Source organism: Rhinichthys klamathensis, unplaced genomic scaffold, assembly GCF_029890125.1.
Source record: "Rhinichthys klamathensis goyatoka isolate OS25496 unplaced genomic scaffold, OSU_Roscu_1.1 h1tg001009l_1, whole genome shotgun sequence".
NCBI classification, from domain to species: Eukaryota; Metazoa; Chordata; class Actinopteri; order Cypriniformes; family Leuciscidae; genus Rhinichthys; species Rhinichthys klamathensis.
In genome coordinates this window covers 212,501-225,504 of record NW_026607302.1, presented here as the reverse complement: position 1 = coordinate 225,504, position 13,004 = coordinate 212,501, and the positions used below count along the sequence as shown (strand labels likewise).

Here is a 13,004-nt window from a genome sequence, read left to right as displayed (position 1 = left end):
GAGAGACACTGAGAGACACTGAGAGACACAGAGAGACACTGAGAGATACTGTGTAAATATTAGAAGATTTAACATTTTTATTGCAATGTATATTTCCATGTAAAAAAAAAAAAAAAAAAAAAAACTACTTTATTTTTGTGTGTGTGTGCAGGCAGGGACGGTGAGGGACTCAATGGCCAAGTCTCTTTACGGCGCTCTGTTCGACTGGATCGTCTTCCGCACCAATCACGCGCTGCTCTACAACAAAGACCTGGAAGATTCGGCCAAGGTACACACACACACACACACACACACACACACACACACACACACTACTACTACTACTCCTGTTTCCTGACCTTCACAAATCATCACCGCTGCTCCATACTAGTATTTTACTAGTATAATACTTTTACTAAGTATTTTATGTGTAATACGCTGTATGAAAGGCAGCTCATAATATACACTACCAGTCAAAAGTTTTGGATCGGTAAGATTTTTAATGTTGTTAAGAAGTCTCTTCTGCTCACCAACATTTAAAAAAGATTAAAAAAAAACAGTAATATTGTGAAATATTATGACAATTTCTAATATATTTTAAAATGTAATTTATTCCTGTGATCAAAGCTGAATTTTCAGCATCATTACTCCAGTCTTCAGTGTCACATTGTTGCGCTCACTACAGCACGGGTGTTTGGTAGAGAACGCAGGTTAATAGGTGGGAGGTTCACCTTCCTGATTGAAGGAGGGACTAGTTAAGCATTGAAACGCAAATCAGTGAGATCTTAAAACGGTGTGATATCATGAGCTTGAGATATACGCAGAATCAAGAGTTTGTTTGCATGTTGTCTCGTCGGGAGAGACGCGCCACCGGTAAGCTGCTGTTTAATAATGAAACGCTTATTGAGATGCGGGGGAAAGTTTGCCTGTCTGTTTGTGTAACTACTGACAACCGCGGCATATGCGCGCAGTTTGTGTGTAGATGAATGTTGGTAAATGTTGCTGTGGGAACACTGAGAACCTCGTTTGCAATCAATGTTTAATGTTGTCGTATTGATAGTATTCGCGGCAGAACTTAAGGAAATGTTTGGATTTGGAGCGTTTCACTTTCATATGAGATACTTCCTGGTTTGCGATGCCGGATGGGAAATGTAGTTTGTTGTCTTGCGTTTATAATGAGTTACTATGCTAAAGCGCCACTACATAAACTACACTCACTAGATTCACGTCGGGCCAAGCACTGAGAATATCTCTTTGATTGAGAGCGATTGGTTTAATTGAATATTGGTGTATTGTGTGAAGCCGTTGCATTTCTGTGCTTAATGTTTATAGTCATTTAGATTAATTGCTAAATTATACTATAGTATTCATTGAGAATGTTGATATATTATTACGAAGTATTTATTAGAATTAATGTTTATTAATATTTTATATTGTTCAGAATTTATAGTATGATATGTAAGTGTTATTAATATTGTCATTTACACTGTCTTTTTATGTCTATAGGTTTATAACCTCTTTGTTTGTGGACAAATCAACTATATGTGGAAATAATAAATCCAAGTAAACAAAACCACAATTGAGTTATGCAACGTGTTCTCTCCTGACGCCGTTCGGTGGGGAAATTCTTGGAAAACCGAACAGTTATAAACCGTGGTTCACTGCACTGGAGTGAGTGCAGTGCTTCATGAAGGAAGTTCAATCAATCCAGGAAAGCTTCAACCAACCCAAAACAGCTGGCTTCTCACTTTCTCTGACGGACCCCAAGTTTTCCATTAATTAAACTGCCTGTTGATTAAAGTAAAGGAGCGGAAATACACATTGGGTGTGACAGCTTTTTGGTCAACGCAAAAGGAGTAACTATGGCAGACTTGGAAAAGTTAAAAAGTGTGCGATCAAGAGCACAGGCTTCGTTCACAAAGAGGGCTCATATTCTCACCAAACCGGGGCTTTTGGAACCGACTGAGGTTCTCAAAGAATGGAAGATTTTCAGGACGGATTTTTCTAAAGTCATAGACGCGGGACATGAGTATGTTGAAGCCCTGAGGGAGTCAACGGATGAAGAGGTGAAAGCATCGGCGGATCAAATTGATGTGAAGACAATGGAGTGTGAAAACCGGTTCCTTGAGGTAAAGGTAGCCACTCAGGAAACCTTTTGGACCAGTTACGCTGAGGAGGCGTTTTTTAAACAGGTAAAAACAGCTGAGACGGCCATCACGCAGGCAGAGGAAGAGGAAGTTAACCCTCGGAAGTCAATCAAGGACCGCAGGTTAAGGAATAGAGCTCTTGAAAGAGAGGTTGTTGAACTCGGAGAAATGTTAGTAGAATGGAAGGAGTTGATTCCTGGTTCGAAGGCGTTAGATTTCAGGACACGCCACAAGACACTAAAGAAGAGGGTCCTGGTGCTGTCTGACAAACTGGAGGAGGATGAAGCAGACCAAGTAAAGGGTAGAGGAAGAAATCTGGGAGATGAGAGCGGCGCAGCTGGGGATCCGATGCAAGATGCTTCTTTCCTCTCTCTCCCTGACATGTCTTCCGATCACAAGCTGAAGCCCAGGAGGTATACGGGGGCATTGAGCATGAACACCCGGCCCCTCGTACAGCAAAGCAGCCCGGAAAGGATCAAAGGAAACTCTAATCTCAAGCCTCAAATCAGCCTTGAAAAAGTACGGCTACCCACTTTCTCTGGTGACATGAGAGACTATTATCGCTGGAAGATTGAGTGGGAAGATCTACAAGAATTGGGTAACCCACAAGGTGTGGAATGTATAAAAAAGTTTCACTTGTTAAATAGTCTCCACAAAGAAGTCAAGAAGGATCTTGTGCTATCTCGCTGTGGAACCACCGACGACATGTTCAGGTTGCTGGACAGCAAATACGGGAACAGAGCGAAAATAGTCCTTATGATCGTTAATGAGGTCCAGTCTCTTCCCCCTGTCAAAGGAAACAATCCAAGAAGATCTATTGAATTGATCCAGGCTGTGGAAAGGGCACTGTTTAACCTCCAGATTCTCGGTGAAGAGGACGCCGTGAAGAACCGTGTTGTTGCTCAATCGCTTGAAAGCAAGCTTCCCAGTTCACTCAAGAAGGAGTGGATTATGCACAAAACTAACCCAGCAAACAGATTCTCTCCACTGGATCATTTTGATTGCCTCCTAGGATTCCTAAAGAGGCAGGAGGAGATTCTTGAGGAGTTGGACCAGTTAGAGCCAAGCCCCACAGTTAGAGGCTCTGTTGAGAAGGGTGCTGCGGATTACTTCGAGAAGAGAGGGAGGAAGGCTTTCACTAAATCCACAGCAGGTCAGAGGGACGGTTACCCCAGTTGTACTGTCTGTGGAGATCATTCTCATGGTGGCAAGCTATTTGCGTGCAAGGTCTTCAGAGAGGAAGATCTCGCAAGAAAAGGGGTCCATGTGAAGAAGCTAGGGTTGTGCTTCAAGTGTTTGCGGTCTCACCCTAGGGATGGGAAAGGATGCACACCTAGATACCTCTGCCCAAAAGTAGACTGTCGGAAAGGAGGGGTGTCAGACCACAATTATCTTCTGTGTCCTAAGCCACCGGTTCCAAAGAAGGACAGCAGCAGTGAGGAGCAGAGCGTTATAAAAGTTGGAGGAAAGACACTTGGCCTAACCAACAAGAAAGAAGAGTTTCTGGCGGAGCTGACTCCAGAACAAAGAGAGAAATACAAGAATGTGTTCTCAAACAGAATATCAACTACCGTATCTGCCACGGCTGGAGATGGATTGCAAGAGCATCCAGTGGTGATGATGCTGATGGAAGTAACGACAAACTCAGGTTGCCTTATTGGCTCTCTAATCGACCTCGCATCTGACACCAATTATATCACCAATGAGACAGCCGATCGCCTTGGACTGTGCGGTGAGAAGATCAAGCTTATAGTTCATGGAGTAGGAGGGATGAAGAAGACCGTCTTTACAAAAAGATATTCCCTACGGTTAAGAGTGAAGACACCTAAGGGAGAGGTAGCAGAGCATAGAATTTTCTGCTATGGGTTGAAAGACATCGCGGAGGTGACTCAGCCAGTCACAGCCAAGCAATTACAGAAGTTCTTTCCAAATGTACCCAGGGACGAGCTAGTTCGTCCCAAAAAGATTGACCTCCTTATCAGTCATCGAGAAGGCCGTCTTGTTCCCCAGCACATTAAAATAGTAGGAGATCTCGTCCTCTGGGATGGTCCGCTGGGAAAGACTGTTGGAGGTACCCATCCTGATCTTATTGAGACTGTCGATTTGGTAGTATACCACTCTGAAACACACCTTGCAAGGACGATGAGATCAGCTTCGATGGCGTACAAAGAAACTGTCTTACCTCAAGAGGAGGAAGGAGATGCACTTGTCCGAAGCACTAAAACCACTTACAATGAGGTCCTTGAGTGGTTCAGGTGGGACAGCATTGGAGCTGCGTGCAGTCCTCAATGTGGTGGTTGTAAGTGTGGTAGGTGCCCTCCTGGAGGAAAAGAGATGACCCTCAAGGAGGAGCGAGACCTGGAAAAGATAAAAGAATGTCTAACATATGTATTGGCGGACAAGCACAGCAACTCTCCCCATTGGGACGCGGCTTATCCCTGGAGGACAGACCTCAAAACACTGCCCGACAATAGGCAGGCCGTGGAGGCAACATTCAGAAATACTGAAAAGCGTCTGGAGAAGGAACCTATGTGGAAAGCTACATACAAAGAGCAAATACATGAGATGGTGTCAAGGGGAGCTGCTGTTAAACTCACGGAAGAGGAAATAAAGAAGTGGGAAGGACCGAAGTGGTATATTAGCCATCTGGTTGCACTGAATCCGCATTCCTCTTCAACCCCAGTGAGAATTGTGTGGAATAGTAGCCAAGAGTATCAAGGTATAAGTCTGAATGATCTTCTCCACAAAGGTCCCGATGTACTTAATCCCATCAGAGGAGTCCTGTTGAGGTTCAGGAGTGGACGCCATGCCGCACTGGGTGATGTAAAGAAAATGTATAACTCAGTGTGGCTGAAAGATCAGGAAGTTCACCTCCACCAATTCCTCTGGAGAGACGATCCTTAAGACGATATTGAGGTGTTTGCTGTTGTCAGAGTGAATATCGGTGATAAACCCGCAGGATGTATCGCCCAAGTCGCAATGAGGGAAATTGCCAACTTTCCTCAGTTTGCTGATATGGTGGAAGAACGCCGGGCTCTTATTGAGGACAGCTATGTGGACGATATTCTAACCTCACACAATGATCCTGAGGCATTGGAAAAGATCACCAAAGGGGTAGAGAAGATGTTAAAAGCGGGAGGCTTCTTCCTGAAACCATGGGTTCTATCATGCCAAAGTGGGAGGGGTGGAGTCGCTACTGAAGCCATTATACCGAGGACCTTGGTACTGCCTAACCAGATTCATGATGGGGAGAACAAAGCACTCGGGGTCGGTTACGAACTTGAAACTGACAAACTTCGGTTGCAGACGTCTATCAACTTCTCCAAGAAAAGAGGGAAAATGAGGACTGGAGTTAACCTGAGCATGGAGGATGTCAGGGAAGGAACACCAGACCCCCTTACCCGACATATGCTTCTTAGCCAGATAGCTGCAGTATATGACCCGGTTGGTCTTGCTTCACCAGCCAAACAAAAGGGAATAATGTTGGTTCGGGAATCATTCCAGGAAGCTGGTAGGGACAACCCATCTAAAAATACATGGGATTTCCCTCTCTCACAAAAACTTAGAGAAGCCGCAATAACTTTCTTTGAAGAAATCGTGAGACTTGGTCAAGTAAAATTTGAGAGAAGCCTTACACCGCCTGGAGCTAAAGGTTTGCCAATAGGGATTACGTTTTCAGATGGAAGCGAATCCTCCTATGGGGCTGTACTTTATTTGAGGTGGGAAACCAGCGATAAAGTTGAAGTGAAGTTGGTAGAATCCAAAGCGAAACTCACACCTCTTGACTTGAAAGGAGATGTGATCAAATCAGAGCTTTGTGGTGCGGTGTTTGCTACCCGCCTTATAAGATATTTTGAGAAACACTGCCATATTAAAGTCAAGGAATGGATTCACTTCGTGGACAGCCAAACAATTCTGGCAGCCATCCAAAAGGACAGCTATGGCTTCCAGACCTTTTTCGCTAACCGAATCGGTGAGATTCAGAAAGCTGGAAATGTGGAAGATTGGAGGTGGATTGAAGGCAGAAGAAATATTGCGGACATACTGACCAGAGGTGCAACTCCTGAGGAACTTGGCGAAGGGTCAGAATGGCAGCAAGGCCCTGAGTTTCTGAAAAATCCCAAGACCGACTGGCCTATGAAGATGGCTAGTGAGATTATACCCTCTGCTGCTGAAGATGTGGGAAAACTTCAGCGGAAAGCCTTCTCAGCAGTGGTCACTAGGGCCCAGTCTAAAGAAAAAACTGGCCTCAATGGGCCTGACATTAAGGCGAACCTCAAGAATGAAAGAGTTAATAATAGATCGACATCACCAGCTATCCCGGGTGTAACATCAGTAGCAAACAAGCAGAGAAAGCCTTGGGCAATTGGGCTAGTGCGCCTTGTGGAACCTCAACGTTTCAGTTCTCTGTCCAAGCTGTGTAGTTCCACAGCCTGGACTCGACGGGCTGCAGTAACTTGGCTGAGAAAATGCCAGGCACCAGACTCATCAAAGTGGGAGGCAAACAATTCTATCCTGTCAACTGAGGAGAGAGCACAAGCATTCCAAAACCTGGTCTTCGCCGCCCAAGATGGTTGTCAGTTTCTGGACTCAACACTTAACCGCTTGGTGGTCCACAAAGACGAGAGCACAGGAATTCTTCTCTGTGGAGGACGAATCCAGTGCTGGAAGGAAGATGGGACAGCTGTTCCCTTAATTCCTTTCAGTTCATGGCTCGCAACACTACTGTCAAGAGAAGCTCATAACAAGAACCATGAAGGTGTTGCTGCTACACTTCTGCGTACCAGGAGGAAGGCGTGGATTATGCAGGGTCGTAGGATAGTGAAGAAAGTTGTAAATGACTGTATTGAATGTCGCAAGAGAAAAAGTAAGATGTGCCAACAAATGATGAGTGACCTGCCGCCAGAACGATCACAGCGTGCTAACCCATTTGAATATACCACACTTGACCTCTTTGGCCCCTTTGAGATCAAGGATGCTGTCAAGAAAAGAACAGGAAAGAAAGTTTGGGGCCTAGTATTCTGCCGTATGGCATCAAGAGCAGTTCATGTGGATCTAGTTGACGATCAATCATCTGAAAGCTTTCTCCAAACTTACTTTCGCTTTGTAGCAATGAGAGGCAATCCCAGAAAATTGTGGTCAGATAGGGGTACCAATTTTATTGGAGCTAAACCTGCCCTACAAGACTTGCACAGGTACTTGGAGACTTTACAGGAAGTAGCCATAGAGGACAAAGCCGCCAAGAATGGGACCGTGTGGGCATGGAACTTTCATCCGGCTGACGCACCACATCGTAATGGGGCTGCGGAAGCTGCAGTTAAACTTGTTAAAAGAGCCCTCACTAGCCTTGGAGGCATAACAAACTCACTCACTTGGGGTGAGCTCCAAACACTTTTCTTCCAGGCAGCTAACCTCACAAATGAAAGGCCGATTGACGCTAGAGCACAAGAACAAGAGGACTCTGTAGAGTATTTGACCCCCAATGATTTGCTTCTCGGGAGGACAAGGCAAAGTGGAGATACAAGAGGAATTGACTTGTGTATTCATCCCTGGCGCCGTCTCAGGTCCATCCAGATAGGTGTGGATATGTTCTGGAAGAAGTGGAGCGAACTCGCCGGACCTAACTTATTCATCAGACCAAAGTGGCACCGGACCCAAAAGAACGTAGAAATTGGTGACATTGTTTGGATTGCTGATCAAAACGCATTACGAGGGCAATTCCGGCTTGGACGGATCCAGGCCGTGTACCCTGATAAGAAAGGACTTGTGAGAGATGCTGATGTTAAGGCATGTGCAGGCCTTCCTGCCTCCCAAGTAAGTGGGCAACTTAAGAGGATCCCTCAGCAGCCGACATCAGTCATCCTACGGAGAGATGTGAGGAGACTGGTAGTCCTCATTCCTGTGGGAGACCAATGACTCTTAGAACTTTGTTTCTTTACCATTATTTGAACTACCTTTCAAGGGAATGGACCAACCCCCGACAGAATACTATATATCTGTCAGTGGAGGTTAACAGAGACAATAATGGTTTTATAAAAAATAATAAAAAAAAATAAAAAAAATAATATGTTTTATGAAATGTAAAGCTGTGACCGCTTGGAATCACATGATTACGCGGTCAAGTGGGAGGTGTTGCGCTCACTACAGCACGGGTGTTTGGTAGAGAACGCAGGTTAATAGGTGGGAGGTTCACCTTCCTGATTGAAGGAGGGACTAGTTAAGCATTGAAACGCAAATCAGTGAGATCTTAAAACGGTGTGATATCATGAGCTTGAGATATATACGCAGAATCAAGAGTTTGTTTGCATGTTGTCTCGTCGGGAAAGACGCGCCACCGCTGCTGTTTAATAATGAAACGCTTATTGAGATGCGGGGGAAAGTTTGCCTGTCTGTTTGTGTAACTACTGACAACCGCGGCATATGCGCGCAGTTTGTGTGTAGATGAATGTTGGTAAATGTTGCTGTGGGAACACTGAGAACCTCGTTTGCAATCAATGTTTAATGTTGTCGTATTGATAGTATTCGCGGTAGAACTTAAGGAAATGTTTGGATTTGGAGCGTTTCACTTTCATATGAGATACTTCCTGGTTTGCGATGCCGGATGGGAAATGTAGTTTGTTGTCTTGCGTTTATAATGAGTTACTATGCTAAAGCGCCACTACATAAACTACACTCACTAGATTCACGTCGGGCCAAGCACTGAGAATATCTCTTTGATTTAGAGCGATTGGTTTTATTGAATATTGGTGTATTGTGTGAAGCTGTTGCATTTCTGTGCTTAATGTTTATAGTCATTTAGATTAATTGCTAAATTATACTATAGTATTCATTGAGAATGTTGATATATTATTACGAAGTATTTATTAGAATTAATGTTTATTAATATTTTATATTGTTCAGAATTTATAGTATGATATGTAAGTGTTATTAATATTGTCATTTACACTGTCTTTTTGTGTCTATAGGTTTATAACCTCTTTGTTTGTGGACAAATCAACTATATGTGGAAATAATAAATCCAAGTAAACAAAACCACAATTGAGTTATGCAACGTGTTCTCTCCTGACGCCCCGTTCGGTGGGGAAATTCTTGGAAAACCGAACACACATGATCCTTCAGAAATCATTCTAATATGATGATCTGAGGATTTTTTAACATTTATAATTATTATCAGTGAAAACAATAATTGAATAATTGAAAACAATTGTGTACAATTTTGTTCTTAGGATTCTTTGATGAATAGAAACTTCAAAAGAAGAGCGTTTATCTGAAATAGAATCGTTTGTACCATTATAAATGTCTGTACTGTCACTTTTGATCAATTTAACTAATAAAAGTATTGATTTCTTTTATTTATTTCCCCCTAAAAAATTTAATAAAAATTCTTACTGACCCCAAACTTTTGAATGTTAGTGTTTAATGTAACAAAAGCTTTCACATAAATGTTGTTCTTTTGAGATTTCTATTCATCAAAGAATCCTGAAATAAAAATGTAAATAACTGTTTTCAACATTGATAATAATCATAAATGTTTCTTGAGCATCAGATCCTCATATTAGAGTGATTTCTGAAGGATCACTTTCTCAGGTCCTGAAAGTGACAGTGGTGAACTGGCGCGTGACGTGATCCGACATCATGTTCCCAGTTCTCCTGCCGATGTAGTTCACTGGTGTTGATGTGAAACGTGTCGTGTTTCAGATCCTGTCCATCGGCGTGCTGGACATCTTCGGCTTCGAGGACTACGAGAACAACAGCTTCGAGCAGTTCTGCATCAACTTCGCCAATGAGACGCTGCAGCATTACTTCAACCAGCACATCTTCAAACTGGAGCAGGTAAAACCCCAGCCCGACTGATCTCACGAGTGACGGCGCACTGCGGTCATCAGTGGTCATTAATACACCTCGGCAAACACTGGAGTCTGGTGACACAAGCAGTGCTGAAGATCTTCATGCGGATTCAGCTTTGAAGAGACCGAGGTTTTGGTTTGTTCTTTGAGTATAGAGCAATAGTTCATACAAAAAAGGGAAAACTTTTTTTTTTCTGTGAACTACTCTTAAACATGATTTTTTTCTTTTCTTTCAAGTATTTAGTTTAGTTTTATTACGGTCTAAACTCTTATATTATTCATTGCATTTGAGTAGTCAGATTGTGGCCTCATGTTTGATGTTATGAAATGTATCCCTATTAATATTAAACTATATTACAGTAAAAAAAAAGTTGATCATGTGAGTGGAAAGAGTTGATCATGTGACGAGTGAGTTGATCATGTGACGAGTGAGAGTTGATCATTTGACAGAGTTGATCATGTGACGAGTGTGAGTTGATCATGTGACGAGTGAGTTGATCATGTGACAGGAGAGAGTTGATCATGTGGCGAGTGTGAGTTGATCATGTGACGAGTGTGAGTTGATCATGTGACAGTGAGAGTTGATCATGTGACGGGAGAGAGTTGATCATGTGACAGTGAGAGTTGATCATGTGACAGTGAGAGTTGATCATGTGACGGGAGAGAGTTTATCATGTGACGAGTGCGAGTTGATCATGTGACGTTGGCTCTCTCAGGAGGAGTATCGGTCGGAGGGCATCAGCTGGCACATGATCGAGTACATCGACAACACGGCCTGCATTAACCTCATCAGTAAGAAGCCCACAGCGCTGCTCCACCTGCTGGACGAAGAGTGCAAGTGCGTCTCACCACATTATACCAAACACAACACATCTGTGACCCTGGACCACAAAACCAGTCACAAGGGGCAATGTTTTTTTAAAGTTGAGATTTATACATCACATGAAAGCTGAATAAATAAGCTTTCCAGTGATGTGTGGTTTGTTAGGATAGGACAATATTTGTCAGAGATTCAACTATTGAAAGTCTTGAATCTGAAGGTGCAAAAAAATCGAAACATTGAGAAAATCTCCTTTAAAGTTGTGCATTAATGTTCACGCTTTTGCTGCATCCACTCACAAAAATATATATATTTTATATATTTATGGTAGGAAATTTTACAAATATCTTCATGGAACATGATCTTTACTTAACATCCTAACGATTTTTGGCATAAAAGAAAAATGTATAATTTTGACCCATACGATGTATAGTTGGCTATTGCCACAGATACACCCGTGCGACTCGAGACTGGGTTAGTGATCCAGGGTCACATTTGACTCATATCACAGTGCAGTTATCATATATTGGAAACATTATCATATTATGTTATTATAAAAAAATATCATAATTAATGACTTGAGAGTTTTAAACCTTTCATATAATGTATATTTCATTAGGAATGAATGAGAGTTGTTGTTGGTTTGTAGTTTTCCGCAGGCGTCCAATCAGACTCTGCTGGACAAGTTTAAGCGTCAGCACGAGGGAAGCGTCTTCATCGAGTTCCCGGCCGTCATGGAGCCGGCGTTCATCATTCGCCACTACGCCGGCAAGGTCAAATACGGCGTCAAGGTCAGAACCTGCCTTTCAGAGAGTCATGCCTGGATTCTGCCGCAGAATTAACTTTTTATCTCTCAACTCTGACTTTTTTCTCTCAATTACAAGTTTATATCTCTCAATTCTGAGATAAAAGTCAGAATTGTGACTATAAAGTCTGAATTGCAATAGAAAAATAGTCAGAATTGTGAATATAAAGTCAGAATTGTGATTATAAAAAGAGTCAGAATTGCAAGTTTATATTTCACTTTTTTCTCAGAATCGTGAGATATAAACTTGCAATTACCGGTACATTTTTTTATTCTGTGGCGGAAACAAGCTTCCATATGTGTGTGTGTGTGTGAGAGAGAGAGATTAAGTAGTAAGCATTTGCATATGTATGTATGTATGTACACACACACACACACACCACTTCCAGTGACCTAATTCTGCGATTTAATCTGATTGGTTGGATTGGCCCCTCGGCTACGAGTGTATCTCGAGCACATGTTAGGCAGAGAGGGTTAAATCTACACACACACACACACACACACACACGCTACACACACCACACGCCACACACACGCTACACACACCACACGCCACAAACACACAGACACACACACACAGACACACACTCTCACACACAGACACACACTCTCACACACACACACACACACACACAACTGTTGTGGTCTGTATGTTTATATTAATAATAGTGTTCACTGGAGAGTGTTTCCAGCAGATGCGACATCAGTGTTGATTATGAGAACAGCCGCTTCACATCAAACATCTTCATTTTCTGTTATTTTTGTATCATTGAGACACTACTACAGTTTTTATTAATATTTTGAATTAGTATTTTTGTATATTTTCCATTATCATTTAAATTTTAATTAAAAAAAGTTTTTTTTGTGTGTAATGTCTATATAGATTCTATAATCATATTTTGCAATAAACTAAATATAGGCCTAGCAATTAAACTAAATTAAATAAGATGTTGCCTTGGCTCCTAACAAACAAACAAAAAGTTTTATTTTATTATATTTTATTTTATTTTCAAGTAAATAAAATGCTTTTTATGGGTTTAGTTATAGTTACCTATAATAACCCTGGTGTACAAGTAAACTAATCTGACTATTTTGCAGTATTCATGATACAAATGGTGAAAAACAAAATAACCCAGCACGCGATTTTACGTTTAAAAGCCGTCTAATAGCCGTCCGGACACAGCCTTGACGTCTAGACTAAACAAGGCGAAACTTGCTTTTCTTACACGATGGAATATCAAACATCTCGCAAGTTATTGGGGCATAAACGACATGTAACCAAATCCACAGTTATTTTAAATAGAAGTGTGTTACTCATAGCTGGAGTGTATCAGGTCTATAGTTAACCGAGACGGTGACATGATGGCTATTGCATGCTGGGAAATTATCCTAAAAATACACTTGTG

The 13,004-nt window shown here is 42.2% G+C and overlaps 1 protein-coding gene across 1 annotated transcript in view; it reads left to right on the top strand.

Annotated features, from left to right (window-relative positions):
* The window catches only part of myo9ab (myosin IXAb), a 91,978-nt gene that overhangs the window by 17,453 nt on the left and 61,521 nt on the right, over nt 1-13,004 (top strand). The window contains exons 8-11 of the mRNA XM_056244586.1: nt 152-268; nt 9,825-9,959; nt 10,690-10,811; nt 11,443-11,584. Coding sequence (XP_056100561.1) covers nt 152-268; nt 9,825-9,959; nt 10,690-10,811; nt 11,443-11,584 — 516 coding nt within the window. The remainder of the gene's footprint in view (nt 1-151; nt 269-9,824; nt 9,960-10,689; nt 10,812-11,442; nt 11,585-13,004) is intronic.